Here is a 13,994-nt window from a genome sequence, read left to right as displayed (position 1 = left end):
ACACTTCGGAATTGATTTAATCATCTCCAAATTACGTTTTTCACCTATACATTCGGCCTTTCAAAATTTAGAGTTATTCCTCATCGAATTTACCAAATATACATATATATTATTATTTTTTATTTATTATTATTTTTTTTAGGTCCTAGCCGCCGAAATCTCAGGAAATTAAGCAATAGGACCTGCCAGAATAAATCTTAGTCTACTGGTGTTTCCTGGTCTGCCTCCACGGGGCGAAAGGGGAGCAACGTTGGGCCTCAGTAGGGGGTCCAGCGGCTAAACGACCAGATGAACAACGGTACATGACACTACACATATACAATATCCATACACTTTTAAATCTCTGGCATTTCCCAGCGAACTGGTTCACCCACAATGAAAGCAACACGGAGATGGGGAAACCCCTGGTGCCGTTTGACCCTAAACACACTTTACACTTTACACTGTTCTCTCACAACAACTTCCAAACCAATGCAGTAGCTATTCTGCTGAACTATTCGCCCTACAAATGGCCTTAAAATACATAGCTTATTCCCCTCTTCTAAAACATCTCATATACACAGATTCATTGAGTGCAATACATGCTCTCCAAAAAAGACAGACTCCATCACATGTATTCTCTATCAGATACAAGCTCACCTTGTGAAACTTAAAAGCAAAATGAAGCAAGTAAAATTCTGTTGGATCCCAGGACATACAGGCATTGAAGATAACGAAAGAGCTAATCAAGCAGCAAAGAATCCTACAAACACAAACCAAAGGCTTTGCAAAGTTCCATATACCGATTACAGACCAATCATAAAACAGTTTCTCCCCAATCAGAGCTAATAAAGGGAATTAATAATAATAGTCGGGGTATGGTACTGCAGCAAGATCTAGAAAATTAAAAAGATGGGCTGAGAAGTAGCAGTTGAAATTTAACCTTGGCAAATGCAGTATACTGCATATAATTAGCAGTAATGCCCGAATAACATACCAATTGTGTAGGTACCACGCTGAGGTAGTGGAGAATGAAAAAGGCCTGGAGTTAATTTTGCATTTAGACATGAAGTTCTCTGAGCAGTCAATTGAAACTGAAATTTAGAATTGAAATTTGAATACTATTTGAAATTAGAAGTACCCCACAAGAAATATTAATTTAATCTTAAAAAATTCATTTTAATTTGATTGTTTTATTTTTATGTAGTTTACAATTTTGAGAATGTTTTGTCCAGTATATCTATCTTGTCTTCTTTTATATATCTTCAGTCATTTAATGACTGTTCTAGAATTTTAATTCATGACTACGTTCACTGTATCTAAGTGTCATTCAGATAAACACAAAACAGATGTTAAATGTTATTCATGTATTTAATTTTAGTAACTTAATTTAAATCAAGAGAACTTAGAGATCTAGCTTTCTAAACTATTTAATGTCTGTATTTTTAAATATTATAGAGTCCTATGATGTTTTCTCCTATCACAGAAGAAGTGTGCATGATTATGAAGTTCTTGTCTAACTCTCCAGTCTGCCACATATCAGCTAATACTTATCCCCAATTACCCATGCCTTCTGTTGTTACTGTGTCATGCAATCAAAATTTTGCAGTCAACCGTTGGAATCCATGCTTTTCTGGTAAGAAATAAAAATTTTAATGAATCTAAACCACTTACTCATACCAAATTGTTTACTAAAGCTTGGCATTTAACTGGTACTATTAGTAGTGGCAGATAATAATAGTAAACTACTCATGTCATCTGTATGTCACCTTGTGTAATCATTCCTTAAAATTTATTGAAGTTACCCACTTTCATAACAATAGAAGGAAATTTGTTTCACAAGCAATTACTCTATGGCTGAATGCAAATTTTCATGCATCTATCCTGAACCATCTCATCAATTTAAGTTTTGCATGTGAAGGTACTGCCCAGTGATGCTACTGGTTCTGCAGATTAGCGTCCTGCAGATCACTAGGAACCATTACCCACAGCTTAGGTTCCAGGCTGTCAATATAGGAACCCAGCATGTTTGATATGCACTGTGACTTGTGCAAACTTGGAAAGTAGTAGTAGTAGTAGTGGCACATGATGCAAGAAAGCAAGTGTAGGAGCTTATGCAGCATCAGCCAAAAAAACAAAAAAAAAAAAATAACACCATTCCCTCCAAATGCCTGTCCAGTTCCTCCTTAAATTTATTTAACCTATCAACTTCCACAACGACAGATGGAAGTTTGTTCCAGCAATTAACCACCCGCTGGCTAAAGGCAAATTTCCGCACATCTATTCTACATCTGTCCTTTCTTAATTTGAACTTATGTCCCCGTAGGTTGGTAATCTGAACAAGTGGAAGGATCCCATCAGAATTCAGCGTGCTCAACCCATTCAAGGCCTTATAGACCTCAATCAGATCACCGGGCAGGTGCCTAGTCTCCAGCCACTGCAATTTGCAGAACTTAAGCCTCTCTTGGTAATAGAGAATCCCTTCATTCCCCTCACCAATCGTGTTGCTCTTCTCTGTACACGCTCAAGCAAATCTACATCCTTCCTAAAATGAGGCCTCCAGACCTGTACGCAGTACTCAAGGCGTGGCCTGACCATTGCCTTATACAGAGGGACAATCACCTCCTTTTCCCTGCTAGCAAAATTCCTATATATCATTGACAAAACCCCATGACCCGCCCTAGCAGCCTGTCTGCACTGCTCAGAAAACTTCATATCTGACTGCACAATTACTCCCAGGTCTTTTTCATTTTCTACCACCTTAAGTGTAGTACACACAGTTGGTACGTTTCTCTGGGGTTACTTCTACCCATATGCAGTACTTTGCATTTGTCAAGGTTGAATTTCAGTTGCCACTTCTTAGCCCATCTGCCCAAATTATCTAGATCCTGTTGCAGTAGCACACTGCCATTACTGTCATTAACAACCCTGCCAACTTTTGTGTCATCTGCAAATTTCGACATTAAGCCTGATATACCTTCATCAATATCATTGATAAATACACAAAACAACAGTGGACCCAACACCGAACCCTGTGGGACTCCACTAATAACACTAGTCCACGAAGAGCAGCACCCATTGATTACCACCCTCTGTCTTCTCCCACTTAACCATCCTTTTATCCATTGTAGCAACTTACCCTTAATACCATTCTGCTCCAATTTGTACAGTAGTCTTCCATGCGCAACAGTGTCAAAAGCTTTCCTGAAATCCAAGTATATGATATCAAAATTATTTTTTGCATCCAGTTCCTTTGTGACCACATCATAATAACCAATCAAATTTGTCAGACAAGATTTTCCCTTAACAAACCCATGTTGTGTTTGAATTATTGCTGCAGTCTTGTCTAGATGATCCTGCAATGCATCTTTAACCAGCGACTCCATTATTTTACCCGGAACAGAAGTTAAACTAACTGGTCTGTAATTACCCATGTCACCCTTCGATCCACCTTTGTGAATTGGGGACACATTTGCACATCTCCAGTCCGTGGGAACCTCCCCTGAGTCCAAGGATGCTCTCATAATTATGGCTAAGGGTTTGCTTAGTTGCTTTGCCGCCTCCTTTAAAATAACTGGATAGATCCCATCCACCCCAGGTGCCTTTCTTGTGTTTAACTTCAACAATTTCTCCTCCACTTTGCTCTCAGTTATTACAAAATCATTAAGCACACTGCTACAATTTGATAACCTTCTTCCATTTTCAAATTGTAATAATTCGTCACGTGTGAATGTAGATGCAAAATACTCATTCAGTTTGTTTGCTATCTGAGCAGGATCATCAACAGTCGAACCATCGATGTCAAGTGGACCAATCATATTCAGCCCCTTCCTTTTAGAGTTTATATAAGTAAAGAAATCCTTGCTGTTTTTCTTAGCATCTTTTGCCAAAGATTTCTCGTAATCCGCCTTCGCCTGCCGAACCTCCTTTGTGACCTGATTACAGACTAGCTTATATCTGCCACAGGCTTCTGCGTCACCTGATAATTTATATGCATCCCATGCATTTTTCTTCTCTGTCACGAGTCTCATTAGTTCATTTGATAACCATTTAGGCCTAAACCTTGAATGATATTTCTTAATCGGTATATAAAGTCTAGTAGCTTCCACGATTAATGGGGGGATCCTGATGGATGAGGGACCTAGTTTCAAAACACCACTTTGGCTCCCCTGCTTTGACAGGATGGTCTTGCAGTGGTTTGTCCAGGATCCACGGCACTCTCGGTAGAGCTTTTTTTGAAGGTGAATATAGATTATTATTTTGTTCCAAACACAGTTTTTCTTGTTTTATACCCTGAAGTATCCTTTTCACACTACAAGTAGGCATCATCATATGTTAATGTATATATGGTGGCACCCGGGCAAGCACCCATCTCCACCCAATATCATATATCCAAAAAAGAACTACTACTAATAGGGAAAAAAAAGCCTCATTGCCTCTAGGAGGCATACACTCAAGCTTGACTGCCCCTGGTGCTCGTCCCTTGGCACCTGTAGCCAGACGTGGATCATCTCTGTCGGTATTAAGTACCATCTCCACGCCTATTGGATGTACTGCAATTCTAGTGGGCGTCATCTTCCCCACTTCCAAGGGGCCTAACCCAGGAGGTCCTAAAAAAAAAAAAAAAAAAAACAATAATAATATCAACAGCAATATTAACACTACTTAGAGTAGAACAAAAACTTAAAAGCATCAGACCACATGAACAAGTACAGGTCACTGTTGAACAAAAGCCGAGAATTAGGGTTGAATTTGAAAGCATCTGCAATTCTGCCCAGACACGATAGGAGGGAGTATATGATGAGAGCCTTGTCGATCAATTCGGCCCTGGAAAGATTGTGCAAGGCTCAAGGGGTAAAATGTTTTTCAGCCTGGACTCTACTTGTTAACAGGAGAGATTGCTTCTACAGGTATGGGATACACTTAAATAGAAAGGGTGCAAGAATATTTGCTGATGCTATCGAGGCAGCGTTAGGTGGGTTGGAAAACTGCTAGCTTGGGGGGAGACAAAGACCAATAGATTGACAGTAGCGATTGGCAGAGGTGAAAGAGATTCTTGCATTGCTTCTATTAGAATGAGCAGAAGCCTGAAAAACAAGATGCATGGTATTTCAGAGACTGCTGGGAGCCATTGCGGTACAAGTAAACACATGGGTTGTGTTAGGATAGTTAAGAATAGAAACAGGTGCAGGTATACTTGCGTGTACACCAATGCTAGGAGTTTAGTAAATAAATTTGATGAATTTGAGGTATTGCTCAAAACATCAAAGGCAGATATTGTTGGGATATCAGAGACGTGGTGTCACACAGATATAAGGGATGCAGAACTGCAATTTGGGGAGTACAACGTCTACAGAAAGGATAGACAGGATAGGAAGGGGAGAGGGGTTATGCTATTAGTTAAGAAACACATAAAAACCAAGGAAGCGAAGCCAGTCGGCATCGCTGGACAGTGCAGTGTTGAGTCAGTTTGGTGTGACATAAGCATTGGGAGATCAAAATTGAAAGTAGGAGTGTGCTATAGGCCTAATGACTCTGATGAGTATAATAAGGAACTGTACAGGGAAATAGAGTGGGCCAGTAAATCAGAGAGTCTTATAATGGGAGATTTTAATTTCCCAGATATTGACTGGAATTTGGGTGCTGGTTACTCACACACTAGCAGGGCTTTTGTGGATTTATTGGATGATTGTTTTCTACATCAGCATGTTCGGGAGGCAACTAGAGGGAGTAATACTCTTGATTTGATTATCAGCAGTGATTCTTCATGCATTAAGAATCTGCAGATAAATGAACCACTAGGTGGCAGTGATCACAGTGTGCTGAAGTGGGATTTACTCAAAGAGGTAACTACCATTAGGGGTAAAGGGAAGGGTTATTGCTTCCGTAAAGGCGACTACGATGGACTGAGACAGTATTTAAATTCTATACAGTGGGACCAACTGATGATGTTACCAACAGCAAATTCAAAATGGGAAGCATTCAAAGAACTTATCTTGGAAGCTACTAGGCTTTACATACCAACTAAGAAATATTGTTCAAGGTTTAGGCCAAAATGGATGTCAGATGAACTAATGAGGCATATGGCAGAGAAGAAAAATGCATGGGATACTTACAAATTAACACATGACACAGAAGCCTATGATAGATACAAGTTGATATGCAACCAAGTTACAAAGGAGGTTAGGCAGGCGAAGGCAGATTACGAGAAATCCTTGGCAAGGGATGTAAAGAAAAACAGCATAGAGTTCTTTACTTATGTAAACTCTAGAAGGAAGTGGTTGAATCAGATTGGTCCACTTGATATTGATGGGTCAGCTGTTGATGATCCTGCTCAGGTAGCTAACAAACTAAATGAATATTTTGCATCGACATTCACACAGGAGGAGTTATTCAGCAAGGGGAATGCCAGAGGTGTATTCAACTCTAGCAGTAAGCTACAGAATCTTGAAATAACTGGGAGTAAAGTGGAGGAGAAACTGTTGAAGATAAACACAAGAAAGGCACCCGGGGTGGATGGGATCTATCCAGTTATATTAAAGGGGGCAGCAAAGGAAGTAAGCAAACCCTTAGCCATAATTATGAGAGCTTCCTTGGACTCAGGGGAGGTGCCCATAGACTGGAAATGTGCAAATGTGACCCCAATTCACAAAGGAGGATCAAAGGCTGACACAAGTAATTATAGACCTGTGAGCTTAACTTCTGTTCCAGGAAAATTAATGGAGGCACTGGTTAAAGAAGCACTGCAGGATCATTTAGACAAGACTTCAGTTATAGCTCAGACACAGCATGGTTTTGTTAAGGGGAAGTCGTGCCTGACCAACTTGATTGGATACTATGATGCAGTCACAAAAGAACTGGATGCAGGGAATAACTTTGATATTATATACTTGGATCGTAGAAAGGCTTTTGATACTGTTGCACATGGAAGACTGCTACACAAATTGGAGCAGTGTGACATTGGAGGCAAATTGCTGCTATGGATAAAGGGGTGGTTGAGGGGGAGAAGACAGAGAGTGGTAATCAATGGACACTGCTCATCGTGGACTAATGTTATTAGTGGAGTCCCTCGGGGCTCAGTGTTGGGTCCATTATTGTTTTCTGTATTTATAAATGATATTGATGATGGTATATCAAGCTTAATGTCCAAGTTTACAGATGATACAAAGGTTGGCAGGGTTGTCAAGGACACTACTGACACTATGCTGCTGCAACAGGATCTGGAAAGGTTGAGCAGATGGGCTGAGAGGTGGCAAATGAAGTTTAACATTGACAAATTTAAAGTACTACACATGGGAAACAGCAACCCCAGAGCAACGTATCAACTCTGTGGTACTACACTGACAGTGGTACAGAATGAAAGGGACTTGGGGGTGGTTGTGCAGGCAGATATGAAGTTCTCTGAGCAGTGCAGACGGGCTGCAAGAGTAGCTCATGGAGTATTGTCAATGATATACAGGAATTTTTCCAGCAGGGATAAGGAAGTGATTATTCCCTTGTATAAGGCAATGGTCAGGCCACACCTAGAGTACTGTATACAGGTCTGGAGGCCTCATTTCAAGAAGGATGTAGAGCTGTTGGAACGAGTACAGAGAAGGGCAACAAGATTAGTGAATGGAACAAAGGGGTGCTCTTACGAAGAAAGGCTTAAGTTTTGCAAATTACAGTGTCTGGAGACTAGGCACCAGCGAGGTGATCTGATAGAGGTGTATAAAGCCTTGAATGGTTTAAGCATGCTCAATGCTGATGGGATTCTTCCTCTAGCTCAGACAAATCACCCGAGAGGGCATAAATTCAAATTGAGTAAAGACAGATGTAGGATAGACGTGCGGAAATTTGCCTTTAGCCAGCGGGTGGTTGGTTGGTGGAACAGACTTCCATCCCTTGTGGTGGAGGTTGATAGCCTAAATAAGTTTAAGGCTCAGCTGGACAGGTATTTTGAACGAACAGAGGGGTGAAGTGGAAGTGGGTTTTTTTTTCTTTTTTCTTTTTTTTTTTTTTTTGGCTGATGCTGCATAAGCTTGCTTTCTTGCATCAAATGCCTCTACTAATGCTAATGCTAATGAAGTGGCAACAATCAACAACATCAACCAGTATACAGAATGCCTAAAAAATATCCACCAACACTTGTAACCTTCTTCTCTTCCAAAATACTAACTCACAAAAATTACTAAACTTATTAAAATTAGACTTAGTCTCTATGTAATGAGGCTCAAATCCTCTTCCAAAATATAATAATTCATTCCTGAACAATTGGCAATATTCCTCATACAATAAACAGTCATACAATACATGATCCCAACTTTCCTTATTATGACCACAATTACAATTTGGCTGAGTTTCCAGACCAAGATCATATAACTTACTCCTTAAGGATCCATGTCTCGTTAATATATAGGACGTCAACATATTAGAAAAAAACCACTGCTTATTCTGGTATGTAAAATGAACTCTTGTAATAAATAATCTGGTCCCCCCCCCGTTACACTTACATCCCATCTGTCCTGCCATATTTCCAGGAGTTTACCAACAATCTCCTTTTTTCCCTCTTTAACTCCCACTGTCACATCATAGTTATTCCAAAACATGTTATCTGTATTCTTTTCCTTAAATAGTAACCACAGGCTGATGTAACAACTGACAATCTAACAGTAATACTCCTTCAATGACTTGCAGAGCATTTGTTGGCACTGTCCTGCAAGCTCTTATCATTAACAACAACATTGACTTTGAATTGACATCAACTTATTTCTAAATTTGACATTGGATATTCTCCCATACAATATCGAAGCCGCATAGGTTACAATTGGAATAAAAATAACTTTATAATATAGCCCTAGAACTCTCTTATTTAATCCCCACTCAGTTCTTGTCAACTTTACAAGAGATTCAGTATAATTCTTAACTTTACTTCTTAAATAATCCAAGTGTGGGAAAAAAGAATTTATCATCTAACAGAACTCCTAAATATAAATTTTGAGATACCAGTGGTACCTGCTTTCCATTAATAAGCAGCCTAGGGGGTCGTCTGTAATCAAGTTTCCTTTTGAGAAACATCATTACAGTCTTGCTCAAGGAAACCACTAATTTATTATTTGTAGACCAACACACCAGGCTATCAATTATATCCTTAATTTTTAGTTCCAACTCATTTCTGGAATTTCCCTGCACTGCTAAGACCACTCGTCCACAAAAGCTACTTTGTGGCAATCCTTGTGATTCATTGACAACCAAGAATTAATTACCAAATTCCAAAATATTGGACCTAATACCGATCCCTGGGGACAGCCCCCTACTCACGCTGTCTTCATATCTTAAATGTTGCGATCTGACAACTACCTGCCTTCTGCTTAGATAATTTTGAATTGTCCTATATAACCTATCAGGACATCCCAGTCTCCTTAAAGCCTCAAGGATGCTCTCATACCAAACAGTATCGAAAGCACCCTCAAAGTCAATAAACACAGCTAACACATATTTTTTATCTGCCAAGTCTGTTATAATCCAGCAGATCATGTATTGCATCCTCAATTGAAAACTTCTTCTTAAAACCGTATTGGTGAGGAAACAATAAATTGTTGTTTTCAAATAAAGATAGCAATCTAATTAGTAATAGACGCTCAAATACCTTCCCCAAATTCACTAATAACGAGATTGGGTGAAAGGCTTTTGGGTCATTCTTATTTTTCCCAGCCTTAAGCAACAATTTCAGTAAAGCTATCATCTAAGGATCCAGAAACACACCTTCCAAAAGACATTTGTTAAACATGTTTAAAAATATGGCAGGAAAATTCTCTACAGCTTTCACAATACAATTGTTTTCAGTGAAGTACATTCCTGGACTCTTATTAAAATTTAATTTCGAGCAGACTTGCACAAGTTCATCAGTATTAAACAACATAATTTCCTCTCCACCCCCCCAACATTTCATTCAGCCTTCTAACCTCTTTTTGCCATTCATTATCATCCTCTGGACAATCCCTCCTAAAGAGCTTCTGTACAATTGTCTTTACTGTTGTTACCCAATCAGAGGATTCCGCTCCATTCACCACCACGGTATACATCAAGTTACTTATTTTGAACTCATTCCTAGTAAGCTTGAAAATGAGGCCCAAAGGATCGCTATTCACCACATCATGCACAAGATCTTGCCACACTTTAACTTTACATTTTAAAATTTGCTGATGGTAATACTTCCTTTTCAGCTTATAAAGATCCCTATTCCTCTCTTTTTCTCCCTCACCCCTAGCTCTAGATCTTTGATATACTTTCCATAGATTAAAAACCTCCCTTCTGATCAAGGTCAATTCAGCTGACCACCATGGAACAGTTTTACTCCTCTTCCTTTTCTTCCTGGCAGAGAAAAACTAAGAGCATTAGCTAAACAACTCTGCACATAAAATACCAACTCTTTTGCTGACATACTATTTAATTCCCCCATGGTATAATCAAAGCTAACAGACAATGACCCTCTGAACTTCTCACAGTCTATCTTTTTATAATTATACCTTTTACAATCATTAAAAGCCAAGGAAGCATTTCCATCACAGGTGTGCAATAACTTAAAATCAATGACACTGTGATCACTGTTTGTCAGCTACATTTTAACATCCCAATCAACAATTTTCCTGCTTAAGTTAACTGTCGTCATTGTCACTGTCACATCTATATTAGAGGAACCATGTACATTATGAAATGTACTTGGCTCCCCCCTTCATTCAACACCTGTAAACCATAATTTGTTCACAAATTCTTCTAATAACAAACCCCTTTTATCAGTAGTACTCAGTAATCAGTAGTAATCAGATCTATACCATAGATCTGATTTAGCATTTGCATCCATAGTACAAACTACACTCTTACCTTGTACAAAGCTCATTACATTTTCCATATATTGAATTGATATCTCCATCTCCAAAGAGGGAGGACAATATAATCACACTACATAAAAAGAAATCTGTGGGATTGACACAGAAATACATACACCCCACTGATTACATAGACTAGTTATCACTGTTACATTTAAATCCCTATTCAATACCACAATAACCACTTAGGTTTGGCATCTAACCCCTGTATAATCTGGGCTGACACTGCAAACCCTGTCACTTTATAATTTTCACCGAAGGTAGCCACACAAAGTTCTTGAATGCACACTATATCTTAGTTATCATATACCCCAGCTAATCTGACCTCTTCATTTACAGCTTTGACTCTCTGGCAGTTTATTTGCATAATCTTAACATAGTTCCAATTTATGCTGTTTTCAACATTACTACCTAAAGAACTGTCTTGTGCCCTACTACATTCCTCTATTTCAGTACTACTATTTCCACCATTTATGAACTGATGGTTAAATGAAAGAAAATCGTGGTAGATTATACTACCCACGATTCTAATAAAGTGACTAACTCTATGTCAAACTTCATATTAGACAAATGGTTGGATATGTAGGCTGTGACAACTGCTGTTAATAAATAACGAGAAGCTGAAGGTAAAGAATGAGGAGTTACAAACAAGAGTTGCTTTTCTTGACGACTTGTTGAGAGGATATTCAGGAATGGGTAAGGCAGTTGAGCAGAGTCCGCGTCAGTCATATGCTGGTATAGTTGCCAACTATGCTAGTCAGAGAAAAAGTAGTGATGATGGTACAGCTAACCAAATAGTAGAAGGGGGAGGGGTGCTGGAGTTGGAGGTATGAAGAGAAAATTTAAGTAGAAATTTGATACAGCTATTATTTTGAGGGCTGAGTCTAGCTATGTTGCTAGTCATGAGGTTAAAGATGTAGTGGTTGCTGCATTGAATAAGGAATGCAAGGATATTAGAGTAAGGAATTTGCATATAATAAGAAATAAGGGGGTTTATTTGGGAGACAGAAAGTAGTGAGGATTGAGGATTTGGGGAACTGTCCAAGTAAGGGGATAGTCCCTGACAGGTTGAAGCTAATTGACCCATCCATTTTGATATATCATGTTAGTAAGGAACTTACCAAGAAAGAAATATCTCTTAGCCATTTGCTGAAATTTAATGGATGGTGTATTTTTGGCTTCTGTAAAGGGATAAGTATTTTTTAATTTTTAACGTATTCTTCGTTAATTAACATAGTACATTGTGTTTGACGGAGATATTAAATAGGTTTAGTAGCATTCGTTAGCTTCTTATTTTGAATTTAACCAGTGACTTTTGGAAGTTATGACTCCCGGTGTTGGCGCCAATATTGTTAAACTAGCCGCCATATTGTAGTCAATAAGAAATAGCTTAACGTATATATATCTCGAACTGATAGCGAAGGTAAAAAGTAAAACTAGATACCGTAATACAAAGCACTGTATTAGTAATCTATTAGCTTATTATAGTATTATCAATTAATCAAAAATATTATTCATCTTATTAAATTTCATTGTTAATTAAATTGTATTTTAACGGAAATCATGATCCAGACTGGAGCTGTGAAGCAAAGATCACAGACTAGCGAGAGTGCTAGGGCTCGGGGGAGAAATGAAGGGGGCGATTCTCCAATGCATCAGTCTCAAAAAATGGGCAAAATGTGAAATGTTTGCCAACCTTTCTAAAACAGGACATGATCTAGCCAAGGGGAATGCCTTTGATTGTGCTAGGTATCTGGAGTATCAAGAATCATCATCATCAGCCATTTTTCAATCCACTGCAGGATGAAGGCCACTTCAGCAACTTTCCAGTTCCATCTGTTTTGTGCAATGGCCATCCATTTACTACCCAAAAACTCATGAATTTCATCTATCCGTCTCCGCCATTGTCTTGCAGGTTTTCTTCTAGCTCCTCTTGGGTACCATTCTGTTATTTTCTTAGTCCATCTGTCATGTCTTCGAGTTGTGTGTCCTGCCCAAGACCATTTTAGTTCTTTAGTTTTGATAAGAATGTCCTTTACTTGAGTTTGCTGCCTAATCCATGTGTTTCTCTTCTTATATAACAGTCTGATTCCCAATATAATTTGTTCCATTCTTCGCTGTGTAGTTCTCAGCTTCTCTTCCATTCTTTTGGTGAGTGCCCAAGTTTCACTTCCATAAGTCGTGGTGGGGAGTAAACATTGGTTCATTATTTTACGTTTCAGACAAACTGGGATATTGCTCTTCAGAATGTGACTATATTTCCTGAATGCTATCCATCAAAAATTTATTCTTCTCTTGCTTCCAGCCATTTATCATTATTACAGCTAATAACTTGTCCCAGATAAGTATATGACTCCACCTTTTCAATTACTGCTCCTTCAATCATTATGTTCCTTTTTGTGGCATACTTATTCATCATTACTTTTGTTTTAGCCATACTCATCTTTTGTCCAAAATCCTTACTAACTCTGCATAACTGATTAAGATTTTCCTCTAATTCTTTGGGATTGTGACTCCTTTCTGCGACCAGTCTAATCTTCTGAAAGCTTCTTCAAGAGCAGCAGTAAACAGCTTTGGAGATATTGTGTCTCCTTGTCGAACTCCTTTCTCGATTTTAAATTTCCTGCTGTCTTTGTCTAGTCTAATAAAGGAGGTAGCACTCTCATATATTTTCTTCAAAATCATAATATGTGGGGTATCTATGCCTTGTCTTTCCAGTGCCAGGCATAATGGTGTTTTATATTCATTTGCTTTCTCCATTAGCTGTGATATTACGTGAAGGTGATCCATAGTTGAGAATCCTGTCCTAAAGCCAGCTTGCTCTTTCGGTTGATTCTCATCAAAATATTCTTTTTAATCTGTTAGTAATGACCTAACTGGGTCATTACTAACAGGAATTATTTACTAGGAATAGGAATAGGAGCATGTATGCTTGCATGTATACCAATGCTAGAAGTATAGTAAAAAAATTTGATGAATTGGAAGTGTTGGTCAAGACATCAAAGGCAGATATTGTTGGGATATCAGAGATGTGGTGTCACACAGATATAAGGAATACAGAACTGGAATTTGGGGAGTACAATGTGTACAGAAAGGATAAACAGAATAGGAAGGGAGGGAGGAGGTGTTATGCTGTTAATTAATAAA

At 38.6% G+C, this 13,994-nt stretch overlaps 1 protein-coding gene across 1 annotated transcript in view; it reads left to right on the top strand.

Annotated features, from left to right (window-relative positions):
• Nucleotides 1-13,994, top strand: part of rg (A kinase anchor protein rugose) — a 1,582,765-nt gene that overhangs the window by 1,455,445 nt on the left and 113,326 nt on the right. Inside the window, exon 50 of the mRNA XM_090384432.1 lies at nt 1,438-1,615. Within this exon, the coding sequence (XP_090240558.1) occupies nt 1,438-1,615 (178 nt within the window). The remainder of the gene's footprint in view (nt 1-1,437; nt 1,616-13,994) is intronic.

The sequence above is a fragment of the Mastigoproctus giganteus genome, chromosome 11, assembly GCF_048544385.1.
Source record: "Mastigoproctus giganteus isolate SK-2022 chromosome 11, ASM4854438v1, whole genome shotgun sequence".
Classification (NCBI taxonomy): domain Eukaryota; kingdom Metazoa; phylum Arthropoda; class Arachnida; order Uropygi; family Thelyphonidae; genus Mastigoproctus; species Mastigoproctus giganteus.
This window is presented reverse-complemented; position numbering and strand designations above follow the sequence as displayed.